Below are 13,608 nucleotides of genomic sequence, written 5' to 3' on the forward strand. Positions count from 1 at the left end.
GATGGTACCAGACCACTATGGCCTGGGCCCCAGAGGAAGCTGCCAAATCGACAAATCGGACTTCTTTAAAATTAAGACCATCTGCTCTGTAAAAGGCACTGTTAGGAGAATGAAAACACAAGCCATGGATTGGCAGAAAATATTCGCAAAACGCATATCCGATAAAGGACTGGTATCCAAAATATACAAAAAACTCTTAAAATTCAATAAGGAAACAACTCAGTTAAAACATAGGCAAAACCACACCACTGTAAAGCAATTATACTCCAATAAAGATGTTAAGAAAAAAAAAAGGGCAAAAGATCTGAACAGACACCTCACCAAAGAAAATATACATACGGCAAATAAACACGTGAAAAGACGCTCAACATCATAGTCTTTAGGGCACTGCAAGCTAAAACAACAATGAGATATCACTACACACCCATTAGAATGGATAAAACCCATAGCACTGACAATACCTAATGCTACTAAGGATGTGGAGCTACAGGAACGCTCATTCATTGCTGGTAAGAATGAAAAAAGGGCCCAGCCACATTGGAAGACAGTTTGGCATATAAAAAACAAAACAGAAAAACCTAAATATATTTGTACCATACGATCAAGCAGTTGTGCTCCTTGGTATTTACCCAAATGAGTTGAAAACGTACGTACGTCCGAACAAAAAGCAGCACACAAATGTTTATGGAGGTTTTATTCAGAACTGCCAAAAAATGGTATCAACCAAGATGTCCTTCAGTAGGTGAACGAATAAACAAACTGTGGTACATCAATAAAATGAAACATTCAGCAAACAAAAAGAAATGAGCTATGAAACCACGAAGACATGGAGGAATCTTCAATGCATATTGCTAAGTGAAAGAAGCCAATCTGAAAAAGCTGCATACTGTATGGCTCCAACTATATGATATTCTGGAAAATTTGTAACTATGGAGACAGTAAAAAGATGATTGGTTGCCAGTCTGCTTAAGAAAATAATGGTTTCAATTTCTTTAATTATATTAGCCTATTTGGGATATCCATTTCTTCTGTCAGATGGGCAAACTGTATTTTTGAGAAATTTCTCCATTTTATCCAAATTACCAAATGTATTGGTAAATCTATAATATCCCTTTATTACCTTTTTAGTGTGTATAGGATCTGTAGAGATGTCTTCTTTTTCATTCATGATATTGATAATTTGTTCTCTCTCTCATCAGTCTTGCTAGGGGGTTTTCAATTAGTATGTTGGTTTTCTAATTCATAGATTTCTGCTATTACACTTCCTTCCTTCTACTTTCTTTAGGATTGATCTACTATTCTTTCTCTAGCTTTCTGAGATGTAAATGTAAATAACTGATTTTTAGCTTTTGCTCTAAGATATGCTTTTTTATGGCAATAAATTTTCTCCTAAGTATTGCTTAAGCATCCTGAGAGTTTCAATAACATACACTCATTATCAACCACTTCAATATATTTTCTAGTTTCCACTTTTATTTCTTTCTTGACCCCTGGATTATTTAGAGATGTAGTGTCTGATTTACAAGCAGTTGGAATTTTCTAGTAAAATTTACCTTATTGATAATTTAATTTCATTGTAGTCAGGGAATATACTCAGTTTGATTTCAATCATTTGAAATTTGATATTCTACTCGTACTTGAAAACAATGTGAATTCTATTGTTGTTGAGCAGTGTTCTATTTCAATGAGATCAAATTGGTTAATTGTGTTGTCCAGATCTTCTATAACTCTACTGATTTTTTTTTTTTTTTGGTCTATTTGTTCTATCAGCTCCTGAGAGAAATGTGTTAAAGTCCTTCACTATGGTTGTGGAGATGTTAATTCTGTCAATTTTTGTTTTATAGTTTAAATTTATAAAATGTCCCTCTTTATCTTCTGTAATGCTTCTGACATTAAAATATTTGTCTGATACTGGTGTAATGCCACCATCTTTTTGGGACATGTTTGCATGGTGTTATCCTTTCCATCCTTTTGCTTTCAGCCTTTCTGTGTTCTTACATTTAAAGCATTTCTCTTGTGAGCAGTGTATAATTTTTTAAAAATCATTGAACAATTGTAGGTATAGAATTCTAAGTTGACAGGTTTTGTTTTTTTTCTTTTCAGCACTTTAAGTATGTCATTTCATTGTATTCTGGCTTCCACTGTTTCCGTAGAGAAGGGAGCTCTCAGTTTAGTTGTTGCTCCTTTGAAGATTAAGTGTATTTTTTTCCTCTGGCTGTCTTTAAGATTTTCTCATTACCTTTTTTCCCTCAGAAGTTTGACAAGGAGGTACCTCTGTGTGTGTGTGTGTGTGTGTGTGTGTGTGTGTGTGTTTAAACTAAACTCCAGACTTTATTGGGATTTCAGCAGTTTTTCCATTAAGATTCTCTTTCTGTTTCAGGATCCCACATTGCACTTAGTTTTCGGGTTTCCTCGGTCTCCTTCAGTCTGTGAATTTTTGAGTCCTTCCTTGTATTTCATGACACTGGAGTGAGTACTGGTCAGATTATCCTGTAGAATGTCCCACAATCTGGGTTTGTCTGGCATTTTCCTCATTATTAGTCTTGGGTCATAGGGTTTTGGAAAGAATATCAGAGGTGAAGTGCTCTTCTCATGTAGTTTTATTTTTCTCTTGTGTGAGGTTTGCTGAGTTTATTGACTCTGTGGGCTGATGTCTTTCATCGATTTTGGCCAACTGAATGTTGGCAGAAGAGATACTGTGCCAGTTCCAGGCTCAGGCCCTAGGAGGCATCACATGTCTCTGCTTACCCCTCCTATGCTAACATGCTGACCCAAGGTACCCGAGGGACCCATAGAGCAGACCTGAACCCAACCTGCAGCTTGGAGCCAAGCCAGTCTGAGCCCCACCTTGATCCCTAGATGTCCTGTAGATGTACGAACAAGAATAAATGATCACAGATGTAGTCCATCGAGCATTAGGTGTGCTTTCCTGTTTGCAACAGCTAGCGGATACAGAGCTAAAGCCTCTCACGGTTCCTTCTTCCTCCGTCTCACGTGGTTGTGCTGGAAGCCTGGTGCTTACCTACTTCTCCCAGGTCACAGGTGTCCTCCACCATCCCTTCACCTCCTTTTCTCTCCCTCCCTATGAGCCAAGTCTAATAACAGCCCCAGGTCCGGAGGGTCAGCAAGGATCTCACTTCCCTTCCTCTCGGCGGCACGATGAGGATTACACAGAAAATTTCGGCACAAGTGTATTTTTGATGGAGAGGAAAATTACAAAAAGATAAACAAAACAACCCCCCAAGAATCTTATTTCCACTCTATGTGAAGTGATTTACATGAACTAGCCAACTGGCAGGAAAATAACTGTAAGTCATGAAATCCAGGAGGAATCAAGTTTTATTTGACAATAATATTAAATTCCACTCGCTTATTCTTGAACATCTGTCAATAGTAGGACAACCAGCTCACACAACAAAAAATATTGAAGGTATATTGCCAACCACTGTCCGGGGCCTGAAGCAAGGACAGATGGCCTTGACAGCAGAAGGGTGACGATATGCGGTCAGAGACACTCTGTCCATTTCTCTCAAGTCCTGAGTTCTCTGGGCTGGGGTTTCATGGGCTCCTATAAGCCCAGAACCTTTGGACCAGATGAAGCCGGAGCAGGAGGGAATGGAGGGGTTCTGTGCAGAATACAGTTGTCTTGCTTCTGTGGTTACTTTCTCCACCTCTACGAGTCCAAGTCCCGGGCCCAGGCCCGCCCTCCGCCTACCATCCTAGCCCACATCAGCTTCCAGCTTCTCAAACCACTGCAACCTGGCAGTTAAAAATTTTGGCTCTCATGTTGTATCAGCCGTTTTCCCCCAATCAGGCCCTAAGCTCCTCAAGCTCAGCTGTCCATCCTCTACTCCTCTGGGAACCTGCCCAGGCGCAGTGGTGCCAGTGAACTTTGGGGCTGGAAGATTTCACACACAATGGAGTGAGACGGGAAGTGGGGCACAGGGGCCAACCCGGGAGAGGAGGAGGTGAAGGCACGTGTGCAGCCCTCCTCTCACCCTGGCCAAGGCAATTCCTCCTTCAGAGGGTAGAACTGAGGGCTCCCTACCCCCTCGGTCTGGGTCCTGCCTCGTCAGTGAATTAGAAAGGAGGGAATGAAGAGCATCGCCTCCCCACCCCCTGCCAGACAGGTGAGTCAGGGCTTAAAGGGCGAGGCCACTGATCTTTACTGAGCACCTGCTATGAGCCTGCGGCTGAGCCAGGCGCTTTGCACACAATTTTGTCTCAGCCTTTTAAGGAGGTCTTATATCCCCCCATCTTAGTGCTCAGGAAAGGGAGGCTTGAAGAAGCTAATTCACTTCCTTCTGGTCATTTAGCTAGAAGGTAAGAGCCGCCACTGAATCTAAGCTCGTCCTGTCTCCCAAGGATCTCGATCCAGAAAGAGGCTCCAGAGAGAGTCTGTTCTGAGTCCTGACAGCAGACAGGTCAAGTGTTAGTGCTGTTTTTTAGAAGATCCAGGGAACTTGAGAGAGAAGGGGTGTGTGTGGGTGTGTGTGTGCGTGCGTGCCTGTGTGTGTGTGCGTGTGTGAGACAGAGAGGGGTGTGGGATGGGGGCGACGGCACTGAGGTCAGAAAAGTCGCATCTATGTTTCTACCACCTGAACCCCTGAGTAGGGGGACTGAAATTCCAGACTCCAAGGGCTCCCCAAGCCCCTGACAAAGTAAGGGGTGGGCCCGGCCAAGGGTTGGGGGAGGAGGCCTAAACCACACCCCAGAGCACCAGAGCCTCAGATCTTTCTTCTAGAAAGGATCCTAGACCACACCAGAGGGCAGGGCCTTCAGAGGCCAGCCCACCCATCCTTCTCCTTTCTACCTGAGGAATCTGAGGGGCTGTAGGGCCAGGCCCCTCTCCCTAATGCCTGTTTCTTTCCCAAACGGAGCCCTGAGGCGCCATCAACCCCCTAACCCCTGCCCCCTGCCTGCTGCAGGGCCCACAGCGGGACCCTGACCCAGCACAGGGTCGTCCAGTTCTCCCCGGGGAGCGAGGCCCTCCAAGAGGGAGGGGGCTCCGAGGAGGCTGCCCCCGGGCTTGCTGTCCAGGCTGGTGCCGGGCCGCTAGGGCAGAGCGCCACTGAAAGTCATGATGGGCAGACAGAGCAGGGAGCAGAGGTCGGGTGCGGCCTGCGCCTGCAGGTAGGAGGGCCTCTGGGGTGGGGGGCAGAGGCTGCTCTTCTCCGGCTTGTAGCAGGGTGAGACCTCACACCTGTGGGGCAGGGCAGGTGTCAGGGCAGGCCTCCCATCCCTCCAGCTCCTTCCAGGCCTCTGGGTGGGTGCTGAAGCAGAGCTGGGGGCCCCTGCTTTCCTACCTGACCACACTCTGCAGGATCTTCCTCTCGTCCTGGTCCAGGCACACGGCAAAGGGGCAGCTGTTAGAGCCGATAATCTGCACCTTGTCCACTTTGATCTGCGAGATGCTAATCTAGAAGGAAGGCCCGGGTCACCCGGGAGCCCTGGCCCCAGAGCTGCCAGCCCTCGGCAGCTTCTTCCCTTGGAACCGCCCGACTGGGTCCAGGGGGTGGGGCAGGAGCTCGGCTGCCAGCTCTCCAGGCGCAATGGGCGTGCAGGGGACTGGTCCCCCCATCGGGCCCTGCTTCCTCCCCAGCCTCTGCCCTTTCTTGAGTCTGGAAGGAGCAAGTGTCCTGGGAGGAGAAACCCCACTGTCCTCACCGTGACAGCCCGGGTTCCCTGACACAGAGGCCACTCCGCCTTGGACTCGGGGCTCCCCCAGCGGCCACCACGGAGCCCCACAGGTGTGCACACCCTTCACCTGCCTCTCCTCCCACCCACAGGCCCCAGTGCAGCCCTCGGACACCCCCCCATACATACGCATACACACGCACACGCGGGCACACACATGCCCAGTAAGTCTCCCGAGGGGATGACAGGGAGGAGAGGAAAGCTCTTACCTGGTTGAAGCCCTTCTTGGATTTAGGGTTCTGCCTTTTCACCACTTCTGTCAGGTTTAGCGTCAGGGCCTCCGTGCTGCAGTCTGAAGGGCAAGGGTGGCTCAGGCCAGGCTGAGGAACCCACACTCCCTGCCCCTCCCCTCCCCTGCCCCACCCACCCCTCCCCCTCCCCCTGCCCCTACCCGACCCGACCCTCCCCCCACCTCCCTGTCCCCCTCCCCCTGCCCCACCTGTACCCCACCCCCTGCCCCACCCCTCCCCTCCCCCCTGCCCCACCCCTCCCCTCCCCCCTGCCCCCTCACCTAGGTCCTCCTGCTGCCGGCAGGCCTTGCTGAGGTTGACGGAGGTGCAGACCTTCTCCATGTTACTCCAGCGACTGCGTCCACTGATGGCCCCCTGGGAAGGCAGCAAAGCCAGACCCTCTCAGCGGCACGCCCTCCGGGGCCTGCCGCCTCCTCTTTGAAGAAGCAGCTCCAGACCGGCCAGCGACGGGGCGCCGCCTGCAGCCAGCACACCCAGGAAGCTCGCTCTCGCTCACCCGAGCCTGCCAGCTTCTTCACCAAGAGCCCCTTGACCCCTGTACAGACCTTACTGGCTCCAGGGAGGAGCATCAGGTCACTGGCTTGGACCACAGGTCAGCCTGGCGACTGGGTCGTAGGGTGCGAGTGCTGAGAACATCTCAAGGGTTGGTCTAAGGATCTTCTGAACCCCGAGTGAGGGAGAGACAGGCTCACGGGCAGGGGGTCCCAGGCAGAGCTGGGCCGGAGCCCCCTCTTTGGGTCTTTGTCTGAACGTCTCTTTCATCAGGGACCTCCGCGTTGCCAAACCCACAAGCACTCTCAGTCCTCGGCCTGCCTGACCTTACAGGAGAATGCCATCCTGTTCCCTCCTCCCCTCTCCTGGGCGTCCGTGGCGGCACGCTCCCGGCTTCCCCACCGCCAGCCTGGCCGGGGCCTCTGCTTTGCGCGATCGCCCCCCTCTGCCCCCATCACAGGACGCAGGTCTCAGGAGCTTCTCCTGGGGCCTCCGCTCTGTTATTCCTACTTTCTCCTTTAGGGAGCCTCACCCATGGCCCTTTCTCCATGACCACCTATACACCCATCTCCACATTTCACCTCTGAGCTCAGGCCCACCCTCCCACTGCCTGTTCTGCTCTCTCCTTCCCTCTCGAACCCACTATGCCCCACACCCACTCCCCCCACTGGAGCTGGGCTTCTTCTGAGAAAATGGTCCGGCCAGTTGCAGAAGGCTGAAATCCAGGAGTTGGAGCCTCTCCTTTTCTAATCCATCCCTAAGCCCTGCTGCTCATGTGATTCACATATAACCCCCATTTCTTTCCTCCCTAGTGCAGGCTGCCCATGTTTCTCTCCTGGACAACCACGGGAGCCTCTGACTTGGCTTTCCCACACCTCCTGGGGTCCCCTCCGATATTCCCCACAGAGCCACCACAGGGGGCTTCCAAACCTTAAATCCGATCCTGCCACACCCCAAACGGAAAGCCCTTCACAGGATACCCATTACTCTTAGGACAAGGACAAAACTCCTCTCATTGAACCAAGGCCCTTGGCATTCCAGCCCTGCCAATTTCTTTAGTTTCACCTCATCATCCTTTCCCCCCTCACTGTCTCTGCTCCAGCCCCTCTGGTCCTCCTTCAGTGCCCTTGGATGTTCATGTTCTCTCTCACCACAGGGCCTTTGCACATGCTATTATCTCTACCTGGAGGGCACGTCTCTCTTCTTTTCTTACTTAACTAACTCCTGGTTTTCTTTCCAACACTGACTCAATGGCCCTTCTCAAGGAACCTTGCCTAACTTTCCTCACTGGGTTGAACAATCCCCTTAAGGGTTCTCACAGAACCCTTTACCTCTCCTTCATCTGTTCGTCACAGTTGTAATTATACATGTTGTGGGATCATCTAACCCCTCCAGACTGTAAGAGCTTTGCTCACTCTCGTGAACGCTCCTGTGCCATGAACAACATCCGGGACACAGTGGGTGTTTAACGAACACCCGGAACACAGCACCCAGTGTCGGTGCCCCTGCCCACCTCCTCGGCCACTACATGGAAAGAATCCCATTGTCTCTATCCCACCAGCCCTTTTGTTGCCTTGTCATCACTTGCCACTCTTTAATATTACCTTGGGCACTTTCTGTTTCCTTGTTTATTGTCTGTCTCCCTCCTCTAGAGAAGTTAAGAGGGAGGGCCTGGCCCAGCACAGAACCTGACATGAGTAGGTGCTCAATAAATATCTTTCAAATTGCTGAGGGAGGGAGGGAGGGAGGCAGGGAGGCAGGGAAGAAGGCAGGAGGCTGCCCGTCCGGGAGGTGGGCCTGTCGTGGCCCAGAGGCGGGGTGTGCTCATGGGCTCCCCCCGCAGCTCCCCTCACACCAAACCTACTCCCACACACCCACCGGGCACAGCAGTCCCTGGCCGGTCCCTCGCTCTGCCCCGTTCTCACCCCCAGCCCTGAGGCCAGGCCCCAGCACTTCTCGGAAGGGCTGACTGAACACGTTCAGCGGTGGGGAGAACCCGGGGCGGGGGCAGCTTTGGAGGCAGAAGGGGAGAGGGAGGTCCACCGCCTCTCCTTCCCCCTTCTCTCAGCATCCAGGAGAGCCCGCCGCGGCCTTCCAGCTTAAAGGCCGCCCGGGGAACACAGGAGGCTGGCTCTGGGGGGGCGGCATGGGGAGCAGATCCTGGAGGGAAGGGGCCAGCATCAGTCTCACCTTGCTGTAAATAATCTGTAGTGTTAGAGGGATGGCCTCCCGGTCACCATCGATGCCCAGTCGCTTGCTGCCAGGACCTGTGCCACACACAGACAGAGCCTCTGCTTCTCCTTCCAGTGCCCTTCACAGACCCCGGGCTCTGCCTCCCTGCCCCACCGCCCTGGGACCCCTCCTCCCCAGGGCCCCAGATCCCGGCCCACCTCCCTCTAGCTCTACCTCCAGGGGCCCCACCTCCTGGCGCCCTCTCGCCCCGCCACCCCAGGGTCCCCCTCTCCGGTGTGACACCCCCCCCCCCAGCCCCGCCTCCACTGGGGCTCAGGCAGCACCCACCCGAAGCCTTGATGGCGCGTGTGGCGGCGGAGTGACCCAGCTCCAGGGAGTGGATGAAGATCTCTGTCGTCTTCTCCCCGGTGATGAAGGTCAGCTGGAGAGGGCAGGAGCGTGGGCGTCAGCGTGGACCTCCAGGAGGGGCCCCCAGCACAGGCTCCTCCAGCACAGGGCTGCTGGCTGCCCGGGTGTGGAAGCAGCCCTGCAGCTAGTCGGGGGGAGGAGGTGGCGCAAGGCGGCAGGGCAGGCCTTACCTCGGTCTGATAGACCTGCAGCAGCACCGGCCGGGCAGCGAAGCGGCAGTAATAGAGCAGCATGTCCGCCAGGATGGGCAGCTGGGCAGGAGAGCCCTCCAGGGGCCGGGACTCAGCCTTCAGAGACTGCTGTGGGTTGGGGGGGAGGTGAGACCGAGGGACAGGGGGACAGAGAGGGAGAGAGAAAGGGAGGACGAGAGGAAGAGAGACAGAGGTGCAGACACAGAGGAGAGATCCCAAGGCAGACAGGGCCAGGGAGGGGGACGGTGAGACGGGAGCAGGAAACAGAATGGTCAAGGGAGGCCCCGGCCGAGCTGGACAAAGCTGGGAGTTGAGGAAGGGAGCTGAAGCCTAAGGCAACTGGACCCTCTGGGGCCCCTCCCTCTCAGTGTGGTGACCCCTCCCTCTCGGTGCGGCGACCCCTCCCTGGGCCCCCGAGCCCCGGCTTCAGCTCAGCCCTGCTTCCACCCACCCTCCTTGCTCGATCCCAAGTGAGCCCTGGTCCTCCAGTGGGGCCGCAAGCTGGATCCCCCAAACTAGGGCCTTCAAAGCGAGGCTGGGTGACCACAGCCAGGGCCCTCCACCTGCACCCAGGAAAGGGGCCGCTTACCTGGCACAGGACTTCAGGGGGCAGGTGCATGAGGCCCAGCACGTTGCGCTCGTACCAGGGGTCAAGCATGCCGAGGTAGTGGGAGATGTCATTGGTGCTTTCCTCCCAGGGGGCTGCACCCAGCTCCTGGGGCGGTGGCGAGAGTCATTCCCAGCCACCCGGACGCCTGCCACCCTAGCTTCGGGGCCCTGGGTGGCACCTGCAGCCCCACCCTGGGCTTCTCTGCGCCCTTGGAGAGGTCTGACAACTCTCAGTCCGTGTCACACAGCAAAACGTGCCCCCGCCCACCGTCCGGCCAAGTGCAGGGCAGGGACCACGCCCGGGAGGGAGGCCCAGGCAGGAGGCAGCGGCCCCTAAACACAGGGATGCTGGCGACTTCCGACCAGCCCCCTTCCGGTGACCGGGACCTGCTTACACCTCCTCGCTTTGCCGCCCTGCTGGGTCCAGGGCTGGGGACCTACCGCAGGGCCGGGGTGCCTTGGGGGGTCTGTGGGGAGCGGCGGCGTCTGGCTCCGAGGGGCTGGGCCGGCACTGGCGCTGGTCCCGCGGCTCCGCTTCATGGGCACGTAGAAGAACTGAAGCTTGAAGAACCGTGTGAGGAGCGGACGGTTGCTCTCCAGCCGCCTGCTGAGAAGAAGATGGTGAGAAGGGAGGCCCTTGGCCCCTCTGGGACCCCAGTCCTCGAGCCCAGACGCCGCCAGCACCACGCCCCTGCTGCCCGGGGCAGACTGATGCCCTGTTTCGGCTCTCACCGCAGTTTGCTGTACGCCCGGGCCACCTTCCCCGAGATCCGATCGGAGCCGAAGACCACGACTCGCAGCGTGGAGGCCTTGGGGTCCTCGTCCCCGCTCAGGAAGGGGCAGCGGCGCCGGTGACAGGAGGCGGGGGCCAGGAGCCAGCCGGGCGGCTGGGGGTCGAGCTTGTGCTGGGGCAGGGAGTGGGAGCGCTGGGCCCGGGACGGGGGCAGCGCCGGGCCATCCAGGGGGCGGCAGGGGCTGCAGAGGCTGCCGGCCCGCCGCAGGGGCGGGGCGCTGTCCGGGCTGCCCTCCAGGGTCCGGGAGTCCCTCCGCAGCACGAGCTGGCTGGTGCTCTTGAAGAGTTTATAGATCCTGTTGAACTTCTGCCCGGGCCTGCGGTGGCCCCGGCGCTCCTGGCTGCCAGGCCTCTTGGGCCACTCGAAGGAGCTCTCCTCGCCGTCCTCCACGTAGCCACTATCCATGCCGTCAGAGAGGCCCGCGACAAAGGAGGTCAGCAACTGGCGGGAGAGGGTGGGTCCCGAGGCCTGGGATGAGGCAAGCGACAGCGTGGAGTCGTGGAAGGCTGCCGAGCCGCCGGAGAGCAGCGAGTCCCTCTCGGCACAAGGCCCCTCGGTTTCCAAGTCCTCCTCGTCCTCCCCGTCCTCCTCCTCATCGTCCCCCAGGATTCCTGGTTGGAGCAGCTCCTGTTCCTTGAGCAGGATTTCCTGCAGGATGTCTGCAGGGAAGCAAGGGGAGACACCGTCTGGGTGTCCGAGCCCTTGGAACCCCTCTTGCACACCCTTGGGCGGGGTGACAGACTGAGACAGAAGGAACTTGGGGAGCAGAGGGCAGAAGGAGGGCAGAGGGCAGCCCAGAGCCCCGCCCCCTGCTCTGCTCAGAGCCTGCTCAGGTGGGAGGGCTGGCAGGGGGGTGGGGTGAGGGGCAGCTGCAGAGGAAGAGAGCCCGGGCAGTTTGGGGGGTGGGCACCACGAGGGCCCCAGCGGGCTGCTTACCAAAGCTGTCCTGGCTCCAGCTGTAGGTGTAGCACCTGGCGACAGGGATGGGGATGGTACGGAGCTTGCCAGGCTTTGCAGTGTCTGCAGGAACGGGGGAGGGAGGGACAGGAGGTGAGGGCTGGGTAGAGGCCTTGAGATCGGCCAGCCCAGACCCCTCGTCTCGGAGGAGAGGCCAGAGTTGGGAGAGGACCGGTACAGGACATGCAGCCGAGTGGGCCGAGGCTGAGTTGGAAGCTGGGATGCCTGGCCCGCAGCCAGAGGGCTTCTCTCAAGCCCACCAGGTAAATGCCATGCCCTTTTGTGAGCTGCATGAATGTGGCCAAGTCTCAGCCCCTGTGCCTCTGGTTCGAACAGGAGCACTACGGCACCATCTCCTCAGGCATCCCTTCTTCTATAATAGACGTTTCCCGGACCCACTGGGGCAAGGTGGGCCATGTGACTAAGGTGGCTCAAAGGGGTACGTTGTCTTCATTGTGCAAACGAAGCCCCTTGCCCTTGATCAGCACTCTTTTCCTCCTCCCCCAGGCCGCCCCAGGGGCGATCTTGGCAGCCCAGCCCTGCAGACGGGAACTGCGCCCTCGGGGATGGTGGAGCCAGGAGGTGTCAGAGAACCTGGGTCCCTAAATGATTGTGTGGAGCAGAACCGCCAGGCCGACCGGGGCTGCTCACCTGGGGAGCTGCTGGGGCCACACGGGGAGATGGGCCCCACCCCCAGAGCCTCACCTAAGGCACCAGGGAAGCCGGCTTTCTCCCCCACCGCCTGCAGCTTGGTCCTGAGCCACTGCCGGGCCTCAGCTGCATCCCCGATGCCAGATGCCAGTTCCTGTGCTTCTGCTGTCTCCGTGAAGATGTCCTCGAGCTCTGCCAGGGTCTTGGACTGAAACCCAGGGAGAGGCAGGCTTGCTCCCGAACCACGGCTCGGCCGCCCGACTTCTCGAGCTCCTGGTGACCAGTCCGTCCCCGGCCTCATTGCCTGCCACCACCCACGGCTGAGCAGGGAGCCAGGCCTCCCTGCTCAGCCCCTATTCTCCAGAAGTGGTCAGAAAGAAGGGCCCAGAGCCAGAGCCCTGCAGAGTTGGGAGGGACTTCAGAGCTCACCGCTGTGGCCCAGAGAGGGGAGGGCGCTCCCCAGGGCCACACAGCTGACCTGTCACAGAGCTCGGACTAGACCCCAGGGCTTCCAGCTTCAGTCTAAAGCTCAGTCCTGTACCACCCAGCCCACGCTGGATTTGGAGGCTCTATGTCCAGTCCCACTGTCTAGGGTGCCACCCACCTGGGTTACCTCCAGCGACTTCCCCGCCGTGTCACTAGGGGCGAGGGAGGCCAATGTACCCGGGCCTCGGAGAGGGACCGGAGAGGGGACCCTGCCTTTGCAGAGAGGTGCTCTGCCGGGAGGGGCGGTGCTGAGCCCAGGGCCCCAGACACATACCTGCAGCTGGCAGTGCAGACCTGGGAGGTCGCAGTGGGCCCCAAAGGTGGCCTGGAAGGCGTGCAGGAGGAGGGTGGTGTAGGCGCTGTGCGGGGAGTGCCCAGGCGCGCTCAGCTTGTCGGCCACGGCGAGGAACTCGGCCTGCACCTCCACCGGGTTCAGCAACAGTACGGTGCTGGGGACGCAGAGGACCGGCCATGGGTACTGGGCGCGGGGGCGGGGAAGGGCAGCCGCAGAGCCCACGTGCCGGCCGGAGGCCAGGAGAGAGGCTGGGGGCTCAGGGGCCCCAGTTCCAAGGGGAAAGCTTATGATCTACTTTTGAGTAGTTTTCAGCTGGGGTCTTCAAAGACCTTTTAAAAACTGAATTCGGGACTTCCCTGGTGTCCAGTGGTTAAGACTTCTCCTCCCAGTGCAGGGGGGTGAGGGTTCGATCCCTGGTCAGGGAGCTAAGATCCCGCATGCCTTGGGGCCAAAACCCGTCCCCCGCAAAAAACACAGAAGCAATACTGTAACAAGTTCAATAACGACTTTAAAAATGGTCCACGTCGAAAAAAATCTTAAAAAACCGAACCCGATTTTCACAAATAAATTCTACCTTAATTTTT

General features: G+C 56.3%; 1 protein-coding gene across 3 annotated transcripts in view; it reads right to left on the bottom strand.

Annotated features, from left to right (window-relative positions):
• Positions 1-211: 211 nt before the first annotated feature.
• Positions 212-13,608, bottom strand: part of PIK3R5 (phosphoinositide-3-kinase regulatory subunit 5) — an 82,383-nt gene continuing 68,986 nt past the window's right edge. For 2 of the 3 annotated variants that reach the window (XM_082372892.1, XM_082372891.1), the window contains exons 7-19: positions 13,004-13,178; positions 12,298-12,451; positions 11,572-11,655; positions 10,574-11,294; positions 10,283-10,445; positions 9,822-9,947; positions 9,212-9,340; positions 8,961-9,054; positions 8,631-8,707; positions 6,209-6,302; positions 5,907-5,989; positions 5,307-5,419; positions 212-5,203 (exon numbers count right to left, since the gene is read on the bottom strand). In XM_082372892.1, coding sequence (XP_082229018.1) covers positions 5,056-5,203; positions 5,307-5,419; positions 5,907-5,989; positions 6,209-6,302; positions 8,631-8,707; positions 8,961-9,054; positions 9,212-9,340; positions 9,822-9,947; positions 10,283-10,445; positions 10,574-11,294; positions 11,572-11,655; positions 12,298-12,451; positions 13,004-13,178 — 2,161 coding nt within the window. In that variant the 3' untranslated portion in view covers positions 212-5,055. The remainder of the gene's footprint in view (positions 5,204-5,306; positions 5,420-5,906; positions 5,990-6,208; positions 6,303-8,630; positions 8,708-8,960; positions 9,055-9,211; positions 9,341-9,821; positions 9,948-10,282; positions 10,446-10,573; positions 11,295-11,571; positions 11,656-12,297; positions 12,452-13,003; positions 13,179-13,608) is intronic. The other variant, XM_082372893.1, reaches the window with a different exon arrangement.

Source organism: Balaenoptera borealis, assembly GCF_965194805.1.
Source record: "Balaenoptera borealis genome assembly, chromosome: 20".
In the NCBI taxonomy this organism is placed as follows: domain Eukaryota; kingdom Metazoa; phylum Chordata; class Mammalia; order Artiodactyla; family Balaenopteridae; genus Balaenoptera; species Balaenoptera borealis.